Source organism: Silene latifolia, chromosome X (genome assembly GCF_048544455.1).
Source record: "Silene latifolia isolate original U9 population chromosome X, ASM4854445v1, whole genome shotgun sequence".
Classification (NCBI taxonomy): Eukaryota; Viridiplantae; Streptophyta; class Magnoliopsida; order Caryophyllales; family Caryophyllaceae; genus Silene; species Silene latifolia.
Window position 1 is genome coordinate 124,398,479 of NC_133537.1, and position 14,341 is coordinate 124,412,819.

The 14,341-nt window shown below is 37.0% G+C and overlaps 1 protein-coding gene across 1 annotated transcript; it reads right to left on the reverse strand.

Moving 5' to 3' along the window:
* Positions 1 to 12,473: 12,473 nt before the first annotated feature.
* Positions 12,474 to 13,364, reverse strand: LOC141618252 (uncharacterized). The gene has a single exon (XM_074435350.1). The coding sequence runs from the start codon at positions 13,362 to 13,364 to the stop codon at positions 12,474 to 12,476; it is 891 nt and encodes a 296-aa protein (XP_074291451.1).
* Positions 13,365 to 14,341: the final 977 nt, after the last annotated feature.

A 14,341-nucleotide genomic window follows, 5' to 3' on the forward strand; every position in this document is an offset into this window, starting at 1 on the left:
TTAAAAAGAACACCCATTATCTATGGTACCCTCCATTTTCGGTCCAAATGGATAAAATGGTTTCCATTTTATCTTTGTCATTTGTAATACTATCACATGTCACATATTACATGACCCATTATGTAATTATGCAATTTTAACTCCTTAAAATTCATAATACACAAAAATGAAACAATTAAATAATTTCACTAGTAATTCTCAATTACTATCTTATAAAAATTGTCACTTTAATATAAATTACAACGTCTTATAATTTAGATGGACCGTTCATTCCCATCTCAATTGTTTCATAAACAATAAACAATTCTAAGTAAATAAAACAATTCGATTACTTAGACGGAGTCTTATTTAATCCAATTATAATAAGACCGTCAACTTACTCATAAAAATCATTTCCAATTTTAAGGTAGTAATTAACTCGTATCTACATACGATTAATTAAATAATCAATTAGGACCGTATTCCCTAAAGATATGACCTTAAGGGATCAACTGGTCACCACCGTCGCACGACAGTAATGTCAAACTCTAGTAAGCCAATCATTACCGATATGTGTGGACCAGTTGACTGTAAAATATTACATCCCACATGTATTCTTAAAATGAGATTTAAATATGTGATCATCATGATCGACAGCTGTGATCGCATTATTGTCGGAGGACACTTATTCCAACAAATCTAAAACCCACTTCTTCAATTAGAAGGAATGTATTCAATACATGTCTTGAGTTTTGTAGATTCTTGCAATCCTAAGATAATGTGAAACTTAAGAGAGGGACTTAAGTAGGACATCAATGAGTTGGAATAAATGTTTTGATCATGTTATAAAACTTTTCTCAATAAGTCGAGAAGTTGTGTTTATACATGGAGTTTAGTGGGAGTTACGATAATTTTAATTAGTCTAATATGTGGATGACATATTGATCATTGGGAATGATTTAAGACTTGGAGAAATATAATACATCTATAATATATGGATTTATGGAGATAAATCTATATGATGTTAGCATCATATAAGAGTTCTTATGTTGATAAGATTCATGACTAGTTCAATCATGTTGAACATATTTGATTGATTCCATTTGCTTCCGCTGCCGGATCAATTAAATGAGTAATGATGTATAACACTTCATATACTTTGAGTATGATGAATTGTTTCAAAATCGAATTTAAGTAATAGTTACCAAGTAGCCATATAGATTATTCTTAAGTGCTTGAGGAAGCATTAAGGATGGAAAGTTAAGTGTTTTTGATGCAATTAACTAATTTGTGTAAGGGTGTTACACAAATGACAATTGAGATTGTGAAAGGTTTCAGACAAAACCATATTCAAAACACGTGAAGATGGTTAAGGAACCATTGTGGCTATGTTATTTAAGAAATAGATTTGCTAGAATCATTCTAGGCAATAGAGAACAATGAGAGATATTTACAACGAAAATTGAGTACACTTGCAATCATGAGATGTGCAAGAAGGATGAGTCCCGCACACTGTGAAAACAGTGGGAGCTATTCTAAGGCTAGAGGGCCTATGTCAAGATTGGATCTAGACACGTACTCAGAAAGTTTTGTAATGCAAATGTATACATTACAAAGGAAAACGAGTATGTAGTAAGGTTGAGTAAGGTACAAGAAATTGATAAAACCTACTAACCAAAGCCTTCTCATAGGCTTAATGTGATGAGTCATGTCATTTCAATTGGATTGAGATGAATAACTACATACAAGATCAAATTGGATTGTAAGAATATGAAATAGTAATCAGGTATTGACTATTCATATGTGATAATCACATTTGTCGTTCAAGTTTTTAATCTAAAAACTCCTTTTATACTTTGTTACATCCAAACGGGTTGTAGAGACAATATTGAACCCCGTTAAAGTGAACCCGGATTAACATAGTATTTGCCCATAGTCACTTGTATGAGGTGACATCTCGAAGTGACTAGAGTGTGATGCGATTGATGACAAGTTCAAGTGCCATGGAGTCATGTGAGATGACTAGTCGATCACATAGGCAGACTGTTAGGAACACTTTGTCGGGTTAATGACCGCTTATAGAGTTCTGGCAAATTTATATAGCCTGATCGTGGCGAGAGCTACTATAGTATTCTAATGAGTCAATTCTTTGACTAAAGACTGTTCGCCTAAGGTGGCACAGTTTCAGATTAACTTTGATTTATGTTACTACGACCTTCGTAAATGGGGTCAAATGGGCATATTTTGGGTTACGATGGCTGTGGCTAATCGAAGGGAATAATGCGATATGAATTGTCCACCCCTTGTCAGGGTTAAAAGAATATCTCAGGGCCACTCGAGGAGTAATGAACTGGAAATGCGTGGCCACGCTCGGATGGTATATATGGTAGATAATTCCGGTCAATCAGTTATTCTCCAGATCGAGGAAACCACTCTCGATATGATCACTTGCAAGCACGACCCGAAAGACACCTTGCATTGAGTGGGAGATAGTAATAGGACAAGAGAATTGGTGACACACACTTGTCGAGGACAAGTGGGAGATTGTTGGAATAAGTGTCCTCCGACAATAATGCGATCACAATTGTCGATCATGATGATCACATGTTTAAATCTCATGTATAAGAATACAAGAGGGAAAGTAATATTTTACAGTCAACTGGTCCACACATATCGGTAATGATTGGCTGACTAGAGTTTGACATTACTGTCGTGCGACAGTGGTGATCAGTTGATCCCCTTAGGTCATACCTATAGGAAAATACTCTTAATTGATCATTTAATTAATCGTATGCCGATACGAGTTAATTAAATTGCTTAATATTGACGGATGATTTTGTGAGTAAAATTAACGTGTCTTATTGTAATTCGATTAAATTAGATACGGTCTAAGTAATCGAATTGTTTTATTACTTAGAATAAAATATTGTTTACGAAACAATTGAAACAGAATGAATAATTTATTATAAATACAAGTTGTTGTAATTTATAATTTGATAAACCATTTTGGTACAAGTAATCAAGAATTACTAGTTATTTTTGTATGTGACATATTTTATTAATATGATGATTTTTAAGTGTTAAAAATGCATTATTATGTAACATGTCATGTAACATGTCACATATGTCACAATTGACAAATGACAAAAAAAATAAAATGGACCACCATGTTATATGGGTGACCGAAAATGGAGGGATAAGGGTTAGTGTGCCTTAATTGAGTTGTTTAGTGGAAGGCATCATGATTAACCTCTACATGATAGGGTTGCATGCCTACACCTTGAATAGAACAACCTAAAAAGCAAATGTGCATGCATTGGCACCCTTTTCCCTCCCTCCAAAACCGGTCCCCCCTTCCCTTTTAGGTAATGTGAATTGTTCTCATTTTTCTACGATTCATTCCATGAGAACACACAAAAATTGTATGTGATAATTTTAGAGTGTTCTAAAATAACTCTATACTTTGAGAAAGAAAAAGAGAGCAAAAACTCACAAAACTCTTCCTCTTGACCGAAATTTTCAAGAGCAAAATTACAAATTATTTTGTGTCATTTTAAGCTTGTTTTAATTAATACTAGTCTCATATTAATTAAAATTATTAAGGATATTCCTTGGGTATAATTCCTTAAGAGAGATTCGAAAGCTCAAGAACTAACAAGTAGGAGATCTTGTTGATGCCCAATAAATCCGAAATCCCAAAATAAGATTGACGATTTCTTCTCTAATCTTGTTTTTAGTTTGCATGCATAAGATCTAGTTATTATTTTATGACTAAATAATCACATTTGTATGATATGTATAGAAATGGAATTAATGAATCCTAACAGGTTGGTGGGACGTGACGAGCATCGATGGGATTAGACCGCCAATTAGTTTACATTATCATTATCATCTTAGTTAACAAAGACTTTTGATGTATTAGTTAATTATTCAATTATTGGGTGGAATTTGCAAGACAGTTTCAGACGGTTTGACATTATTATGTAATTTAAAGTAATCTATTATTGTTTGTCTTATGATATGTACTATACCCCAGGTAACTCCGTATTTTCAGAGTAGTACTCAGTCGAGTACTGGGTGTACTCGGTCGAGTGGGGATACCTGAGTGAGTTGGTGTTGTAGACCTTGTCCTGACCAGTGTCTACTCGACCGAGTAAATTGGGCACTCGACTGAGTAGTTGTAACATCCCTAATTTCCGTTTAATATTTCTTTAATTTTATTTTCCCATATTTCGTATTTTATTTTTCCGGGAAAATATCCTTCTATTGTCTTTTTGGCTCGTTGGGTTTGAAGTGGGTGAAGACCCGCTCCTTTCTTGTGCTTCACGTGAGGTTGGAGTATATGGGTGGAGTTTTGGGCCTAAGTTTGGTTTAAACCCATGAGATTTTCTATATATAAAAAGGGAAACCAAACCCTTCCTTTTCTTTTCTCATAATTCTCACAAAACCCTAAACCTAATCTTTCTTCTCTTTTCTCTCCCCTTGTGCCGCACGCATTTTTGACCTAGGGATTCGTGCCGTTTTCTCTTCATCGTTATTCATCGTTTCTCGAGCCTTGGTTGATCCTATTCGTTGGATCTATCAATCTTTGTCGTACGTTCCGTGTTCTTTTAAGCGTTTATTTCGTTAGTTTTGTATAATTAGTATTTTAATTAGAATCGTTCTCCTTTGACACGTGTGATGACTCAATGAAGGCGTAGAGACCATACCCGGAGAAGACATCTATATTGTGGAAGACGATCTTTATATTTAATTTGCTAAAAAAGTAACTAGACATTTCTTTTTTAATTGTGTTTATGCCAATTGATATAATTAATATGATTTAATGATTGTTTGTATGGTTGGTACATGTTTGATGGTTTATTGTCATGATTTGTTATGTTTTCGCATGTTTATTGTATATGTTGTAATGTCTTAATTGTATACCGTATGTTGTTTATGCGTTGTTATGAGTGTCGTGTGCGCAACTAGGGTTCACGAGTGAAACCCTAGAGACGGCAAGACTTGCGGCCATGAGGATTGGTTAGGGTTATAGTTGAACTTGGTATAACTTTGAAAATATGATTCAAAGTTATGGCTAAAGCTAGTACAACCTTGAGTAATGACTCAAGTTATGGCTGTTTGAGGTATAACCTTGGAAATATGAATCAAGATTATAGCTGGAGCTACTATAACTTTGGAATACGAGTTAAGGTTATAGATGAGACTAACGTAACCCTGTGATTATGGCTCAAGGTTATGGTTGGAATTAGTATAACTTTGAGTTTTGTGTCAAGGTTATGGTTGAGGTTAGTATAACCTCAAAGGTATTTGTTGAAGTTATAGTCAAGGCTAGTATAACCTCACATTTAGAGTTCATGTTATGGTTAAGGTTACTATAACATTAATCGTTAGTATTTGTTTCATATGTGGAATTGTACCCAGTTGTAGTATAACATTGTGTTTCCATGTGTCTTTGGTTACTCTATTCATACGATAAGTAGTACAGTCGTTACACTATTCTATGAGTTGAGTCGTGATGTGGTACATGTATTATTTGTACAGTTAGTTATACTGTGCACTTGTTGTTTGGCTGGTTGTATAGATGACGATAGTATCAGTTATATACTATCAAAATGAATAAACGCTACCCTTCAGGGATTCATATGGTCTATGGTCGGGGGGCAGCAGAGGTAGTTCGTTATACGCTCTGTTCCCCAAGTGTCGTTCGGTGTACAGTTATTGCACCGAGAGGTCTGGCCAGGTCTTAGGCATATAGGTATTGATTATACGCTATACATAGTGTGGATGCAGTTCATTATACGGTCCACAGTGGATGCAGTTTGTTATACGGTCGATACCGATTATGAAGGCAATTCGTTATTCGCTTCATTTCTAGAGGCAGTTCGTTATACGCTCTAACGACGTTCATTCTATACATTGTGCTTGTAGCTAGAGGCAGATCGTTATACGCTCCGTTAGTCAGAGGCAGTTCGTTATACGCTCTGAGGGTTATTTGGTTTGGTCACTTTCGCATTGAGTCTGATTGTCCTAAGATTCTACATGGTGTCGTAACATGGGTTGTTGTCATGTGTCTTCTCGTGTTGTTTAACTTAGAGTTATTATTTAAATGGTTATCTTAATATGTCTTTGTCTGGTGTTAAGTTGGTGTTGAGTCTTCATGAGTATAGATGGTCTCACATGTTTACTGATTTTGCATTTCAATTGTTATTGATTGTTGGTTATATTTAATTGTTGTAAATATGACTAGGAGCATCTAGTTACTCCAGACTGATTGTCGACCCCCCACTCTCAGGTTGTTCAGATTGGTGTTGTGTTGATGATGCTTGTTTGGGATTCATCGAGAGGCGAGACGAATAATAAATTAGGAGTTTGTTTTATGTTTGAGAACCCTTGAATAATGTATTAGATTTGGTTTGGTTTTAGTATCGATCCGGATTTGGTCAGGTGTTTCCGCCACCTTTACCCTATTATCATTGTTATACTCTGATAATTCATTTAATATATGCTTTCCTTTTGTTTTTATAATCCGCGTTGTTATAGTTGGTATCAGAGCGAACATGCTCCCAACTCTCGCTTAGTTAATGACTAAAATAAATGGCCTAGTATATGTGTGAGAGTAAATGGGGTGAAAACCAATAGGATTTGTTGGTTTTCTTTGTAATACTACGTATTCTGATAGTTGGGTACTCGGTCGAGTTGGTTGTACTCGACCGAGTAAAGTAGACATGTGTTTGGTCAGACTTCTGCCTAAGGGTCACTCGACCGAGTCAGTGAGGCACTCGGTCGAGTATTGGGTACTCGGCCGAGTGCCCGATCTTGGGTCGTGTTTTGCGCGGTTTGATTAGAATGATTTGGGAGTCAATTAATCACATAATCAGTTTTTGTTAATCATTTCTAACCCTAAAATATTTCTCCAAACTCTCCGTAATCACTCTAATGATCAACCTAGTAAGGATCTAGCTTTTATCGTCGGATTTCACCTTACGTCATGTCAATCGCTGTTGTAAGTCTCGATCTCTATTCTTATGTTTATACTATACATAACCCTAATTTTGGGGGATTATTTTGGGGAATTGGTAATTGGGCACTAGATTGATAATTGAGGGTGTGGACATGCGGCAGTCGAAAGGCCACGCTCGGCGGCGTAATAGATGCTTTCGACCGGATCATTTTAGATTGGTCGGTTTCGTCTCGGCAAGGGTCTCGAAGCGATGTTAGAGATGTTCGGAGTCACCACCAAGCAATTATGAGATGCCTGGAAACCGTTCGAATCCACTTTATACCTAGGTCAATCAAGGCAAAAGCGGTGCTTGACATAGGTACTAAAGATAAGGAATCGTCCCTCTTTAGCATCCTATCGCTAGAATGACTCTCGTTCGCCCTAGATAAGGTCATCCACTATCCAAAGTTTCTGAGTAAGAGGTGAAGGTACGTATTGGGAAGCCCTTTAATCGGACACCCAATCCCACCCGCGGTAGTGGCCTCTACTGATCGATCTTGGTTGGTTGAATGCAAAAGTTGTTAAAACGGATAAATGCATGAATGCGCATCCATAAGTTTAAGCATAACATGTGTAATTTACTATGTCGATTGTTTATCCAAATATCAAGTAATTGATGTCAAGTTGGATTTAATGTTGATTTACATGTAAGACGGAAATTAAACATCCATTTACCGAGTTAGGTTTATGGTGCATAACACGATTTATTTGTCTTTAGAAAAGTGTTTTGTAAATGCAAAGTGTAAATTGTGGACTCGTCAATTTGATCTGTCATGTATTCGGGTTAACCGAAGTCGGGATCGTCCTAGACGAGTGCTGGAAAGGAAACAGGACCTGCATCAGTCAGCCTATTGAGGCGCGAGCCATAGGGCGATGCAAGGGAGCCTGCCCAGATTTGAAAACTGGAAATCAGAGGGTCTGTTTAGGCGCATGGCAGACGACGAACCAAAGGGGTGTCTCCTGGTTGTTGAAAATGTTTATGAAATTGTTTGTAAAAGGGTGTCAAAACCCGTTTTGTTGAAAAGGTCGTTGAGACCGTTTTTGTGCTAATGTGAAGAACGGGACTTGAACAATTATCATTATGTTGACAATATTCGATGTCGGGTTCGGTTTTGCAAGCTTGACATGATAGTTTTGTAAGAAAAGATGCAAAATATTTGATATGAACTAAATATGTTAAGTTCATTGCTTTGAAATTAGTCAAAGTTTATCATCGTACTTGGATTAAACTGATATGGTATGTAGAATCAAGGATGATTATGCATGTATGACTAATATGGTTGTTTTGAAAATGTAAACAAATGAATAAAAGGTTTTAAAATACCCTTTAAAATGTAATTAACCAAATATTGTCACCGAAACACGGATTAAACTGTCATGGTATAAGGAACCAAGGGTGAACATAAATTATGGTTAAAAAGATTTATCATAAAAATGATTTGAAATGGTAAAAACCGATTGTAGAATTAAATGAAAATGGATAGAATGAACTCAAACGCATTTGAGTTCTGACCTGGGCAGCCAGTATAGGCGCGAGCCACCTAGTTGTGACTAGGGGCTCCTGTTTCAGTTCAAAACTCAGTTTTAACTCATTCGATCCGTATTTTGGACCATGTTATGCATGTTTTAGCATGTCAAGGTCATAAAAACAGATAAAAGAACATGAAAGAAGAGGATTAATTATACCCTCATACTTACATGCTAGGTTGCTAGACGAGAAATCGACGGAAGTGTAAAAACTTATTAGGTCGGAAAACTCGGTTTAAAACCGTTTTTGTAAAGTAAGGAGTGTTGCTTTGTTTAGTGATGGTGTAGTTGGCCGAAATGGTCGGTCAAGTGATTTAATGTACGATGACGGTACCAAACAATGTGTAAGGCTCGTATTTTCGATCGGTAAGTCGGAAATACGTGTCGTTTGTTGACTCGGGAAGTCGAGGTCTAGAATTTTAAGGGAGAAAAGAGGGGGCGGACGCTCGCGTACCTTCAAATGGTGGCATTTGAGAGGTATTTATAGAGGATTGTGTGCGTTTTGAGCGACATGGCCGTATAGGCTACTCGACGAGGCGCGAGCATGTTCGCGGGTCTTCGAGTTGTCTTGTCACTATCACGCATTTGGAATCATGGTTTGTTCTATCCTAGGTTTTGGATCTCATGATTGTTGTACTTGACCATCAAGTATACCGTGTATACTTAGTATGGAAGGTTTGTGATGTTTGTTTTTTGTGTTTGACTCGAATTGACTCGTTGTTGGAGTCGGGATTTGAATTTCGAGTCGGTTTTTGGTCTGGTGTTGGTTTTGACTTTAGTTAGTATCATTGCGACCCCGTCGTCGTGCATAAAACACTCCAGGTATTTTTGAAATGTTTTGAAAATGTTTTGTTTTCGAAATCGTTTTAAGTTTTCCGACGCATAGTTATACAAATTGTCGATCAAACGTAGCGATTCCTAAGCATGTTGACAAGGAACGGTCTGCCATTTGGACAGTCCTATTTGTGCATCTAAACTGAATCAAACCTATCTTTTGAGCTAAAGACAAGGGTACGACACTGATGCTGGCGCTCAAATCACACAAAGCATTATCAATAGTATGGGTGCCTATAAAACATGGGATGGAAAAACTATCTGGGTCAGCCAATTGGGGTGGAGACTTATTTGTAAGAGCGCACTACACTCCGTTGTAAAAGCAATAATCTTTACCTCAGCAAAATTCCTCTTACGAGACAATTTCTTTCATAAATTTAGCATATGAGGGAATTTGTGTAATATGTTCAGTGAACGGTACCGTTACCTGCAGATCCTTCACGACTTTCAAAAACTTCCCGAATTGCTGCTCAATCTTCGTATTCAGCTGTCGCACTGGAAATGGAAGCTTAATTGCAATATGTGGCTCAGCAGCTTTACTCTTCCCTCCATCAGTAATGGACGCCTTATCAGCAATAGAAGACATTTTAATAGCAACAGACGATGGATCAGCAATTCCGTCTGGCAAATTAGTCGATCGACCGGTTGGATCAGTCGATTGACTAAAAGGACCAGTCGATCGACCACTATGGTCAGTCGATCGACTTTTTTCGATTTTCACATTGCTCATATCAGAAGTTTTAGTCAATCGACCAAAAGTTCCTGTCGATCGACTTTTTTCAGCAATCCCAACAGTTTCGTCAGCAAATTTATCTTCCGCATCAACATCCAGATCTTCAATAATAACCTCGTTGCTCACCCGGGCATTTCTGGTCCATCATATGTAAGACCACTCCGAAGATGTATCGTATTAACGGTCTCATGAGGCTTATCGGGCTTAAACGGCAACGCACCTGGCTGCCTACTTGTATTTTGGCTCGATAACTGGGCAATTTGATTGTCCAAGACTTTATTGTGAGCCAACAACTGAGCAACTAGAGCCTCCTACTTTTGTGAAGCAGCCATTTGCTGTTGTAACATAGCTTTAATGTCTGACATATCACTGTTCGAAGTCTGAGGAGGAGGTTGCATCTGTTGAAACTATTGTTGAGGCGGCCTATTAAAGTTCCCTTGTGGTTGATTACCACGTTTTTGAGGGCTGATGTAAGGATTGGCCGGCGGAGGAGTAGGTTGGTACACATTCTGATTTCTCTCAGCAAAGAAATTGGAATACGGAGTACCTTGCTTGAATGATTGATAGGCATGAACTTGTTCCAAAGTACGCATGCATTCAGCTGCAAATGACCCTGTGTACCACATCGCTCACAAGGGACCTCCTGTTGAACGAAAGCATTAACTGTCTGCCGATTTCCCAAGCACTGAGTTGTCTTTAGTTTGACAATCTGGGCAGTTAGAGCCTCTAACTGAGTTGCAATTACACTATCCGAACCACCTCCTCTTTTGCTACCTCTTGGATTACCGTACTCAGCTGTGTGAGTAGCTATCTGATCAATTATTTTCCAGGCATTGGTATCATTAGTGTTGTCCTGGAATCTCCCATTGGGGCTGTGAAGAGTCTATCGATCCGAAATACTCAAGAGGGGGGGGGGTGAATTGAGGATTAAAACTTTTTCGATTGTATATGTATAATTAATTATTTAAAGTTTATTGATTAAACTTTAACTAATTAACTAATGAACGAACAAAAACAAAATAAACAAACGAACGAAGGAGAGAGACACACGGGTTTTGAAGTGGTTCAGTTTCACAAATCGAAACCTACGTCCACTATTCTCGATTAATAAATTTAGTACCTTTCTACGGATTACAAATTTACTAACCCAACTCGTACAACTAACCCTAGTTATAACTCAAACGAGTACCGTTAAATACTCGAGTGACTAACTTACGCTAATAAGAAAGCACTAATGATTCTTGCAAAGGTTCACATTAATGAACAAGTAAGAAATCGATTAAGCACTATTATCTTATAACGAAAACTAATGAATGAATATACGAGTTTATAAACACACGACCGTTTTTGAAAATTGCAAAAACGGTTTTCTTGCTTTTGAAACACACAGTTTTGCTTTTAAAATAAAATCAATTTTTATGCTTAAGGTCTTACATTCAAATGTTGCAAAAGCAAAGTATTTATAGGAAAGGAAAGAGCATGGCTCACGATTTGCTCGAAACCCTAATAGCCGAAATATGGATATGTAAACAAATCATATCTTCTATTATTTATTTCCTTAAAGTCCTAAGAGAAAGTAGAGAATATTCCAAAGAGAAAATTGTTGATTACAGCCTTTTAAAAATCACTTTTTGAAAATTACAGCCTTATAAATTTTTTTTTGAAAATTACATCCAAAATATTACTTTTCTTCTAAAATTGCACCAGCTTGAGGTTTTTGGTGAATTTTGATGATGTTTTTATGATGTACCCTTTATTATTTGAGAGCCTACTTACCCAGATTTCTTACCTCTCCTTAACACAAACCAATTATTCACCCCAAACATCATAAAAACATCATCAAAATTCACCGAAAACCTCAAGTTGGTGCAACTTTAGAAGAAAAGTAATATTTTGGATGTAATTTTCAAAAAAAATTTTATAAGGCTGTAATTTTCAAAAAGTGATTTTTAAAAGGCTGTAATCAACAATTTTCTCTATTCCAAAAGATAGAATATAAATTATTCTTCTATTATCTTTTCCATAAATCTTAAGATATGATAAGATTTTCCATAACAAAAATATCCTTATCATAAACAACCATATCAAGTTAAATATAAAAGATATGTTAAGATAATTCTAGAGAATTAAATCAATAACAATCTTTTATCCCTTAAGGCAACACGAGATAACACGCCACATATGCCTCGTGATCCGTGGAAACCCTAGCTTGATATTAGGTCAGATTTTAGGGTTTAGGAATATGCTATGTTAAAACCCTAATTAGTAATATGGCTCGACTCATAGGTTGATCCAACGTGATTTTATTTTTTTTGGTGAAATGTGAGAGTTTTCATTAATAAAATAGTTAATATTCAAGTACAACTTCAATACTGCAAGTTCTAAGACTAGTCACAACTACAACAAGATATCTAAACAAGAGAGCCACTGCTGATCATGACTAGTAACTGGTTGCATAATCATCTGACTGATTCGAGCATGAATCAAACGCTTCACATCTTTCACACTTTTGTCTGGCATTGTTAGCTGCAAGTCCATCCTACATTTGTTCCTTTCCATCCAAATTCTATACCAGCAGGCCAGCTTAGCCATTCTACAGACATGTTGCTGCAATTGAGAGTACTTCCTATCAGAGTGCAATTTGAGTTGCAGCCATATCTCAATCTGTCCCAATATTTGTTTGCTGTATAAACAGTCTTCAAAAAGATGGGAATATGTTTCAATGCCTGCCTCACACAGCACACAATCCGCAGAGTCACAGATTCCAATAACATGTAACTTCTCTTTGGTATTGAGTGCCTTATGATAAACTAACCAGGTTATAAAGGCATGTTTAGGGATGCTCCATCTATCCCAGACATCAGAATACCAAAACACAGGTGGGTGTATATCCTGTATCCAAGTATAACCAGACCCAACTGAGTAGCCTTTAGGATCAGCTACCCAGCAGTTATTCACAAAGCCAGCATCCAATTTAGACCTGATCTTACAAATGTTCCTCCAATTCCAATTGGAGTTACTAGGAGGTTCATAAGTAGACCAGTCATTCCTCTTCAGATAGATATGATCAATCCACTGAACCCACGGTCTATCAGCCTTAGTATATATCCAATTCACAAGCTTTCCAACAGTTGCAATGTTCCATTTTTCAGCATCTTTCACACCCAAACCTCCTGATTTCTTATTGCAGCAAACAGTGGACCAAGCCACCAGAGGAGCCCTGTGATACTCAGTGCCCCCCTCCCACAAATAATTCCTGCAAATAGCAACAATCCTCCTGATTATCATTTTAGGAATCAGAAAAATTGAGGCCCAATAATTATGGAGAGTATTGAGTACAGAATTTATCAAAATTAGTCTGCCAGAATAGCTAAGCTTCCTAGCCCCAATCCCTCTTATCCTGGTTACTATCCTTTCCACCAAAATATTACAATCCTGCCTTGTGAGTCTACCTGACTAGATAGGAATACCAAGGTACTTAAAAGGTAAACATCCTTCTTGAAAGCCCGAGACTTGTAAAATATCATGTTTCAGGTCATCAGAAACCCCAGCAAAAACCACCTTAGACTTAGCCACATTCATAATCAAACCAGAAGTGGTAAAGAAGGCTCTAAGCATAAGCATAATTGATCTAGCATCCCCTTTATAAAACAGCAACAGATCATCAGCAAAAAGTAAATGAGTCAACTTGAGGCTCCTACAAAGGGGATGATATCTGAAGTGCAATTTCTGAGTTGCATACATCACAACCCTTGATAAGTATTCCATACAGATTATAAAAAGCAAGGGAGAGATGGGATCTCCTTGCCTTAACCCTCTTTTCCCAGCAAAATAGCCAAAATGTGAACCATTCAAGTGAAGTGAGAAAGAAGGAGTCCTCACACAATCATTACCAGATGCTTAAACTTTTGAGGGAAGTTTAAGGCTGTCAACATCTGCTCTAAAAAATTCAATTCAATGGAGTCATAGGCTTTTTGAAGATCCATTTTGAACATACATCTAGGTGATGCAGTTCCTCTATTATACATCCTCACCAGATCCTGGCAAATAAGAATATTTTCTAGTATACTCCTTCCATGAATAAAGGCACCCTGATTCCTACTTATGATGTCAGGAAGAACCACAGCCAATCTGGCATACAAAATCTTCGAAATAGTCTTGTAAATTACATTACAGCAAGAAATAGGTCGAAAATGTTTGACACTTGTTGGTCTGTCAATCTTAGGTATGAGAGTGATCATAGTGGCATTAATTCGGGTAAGCAA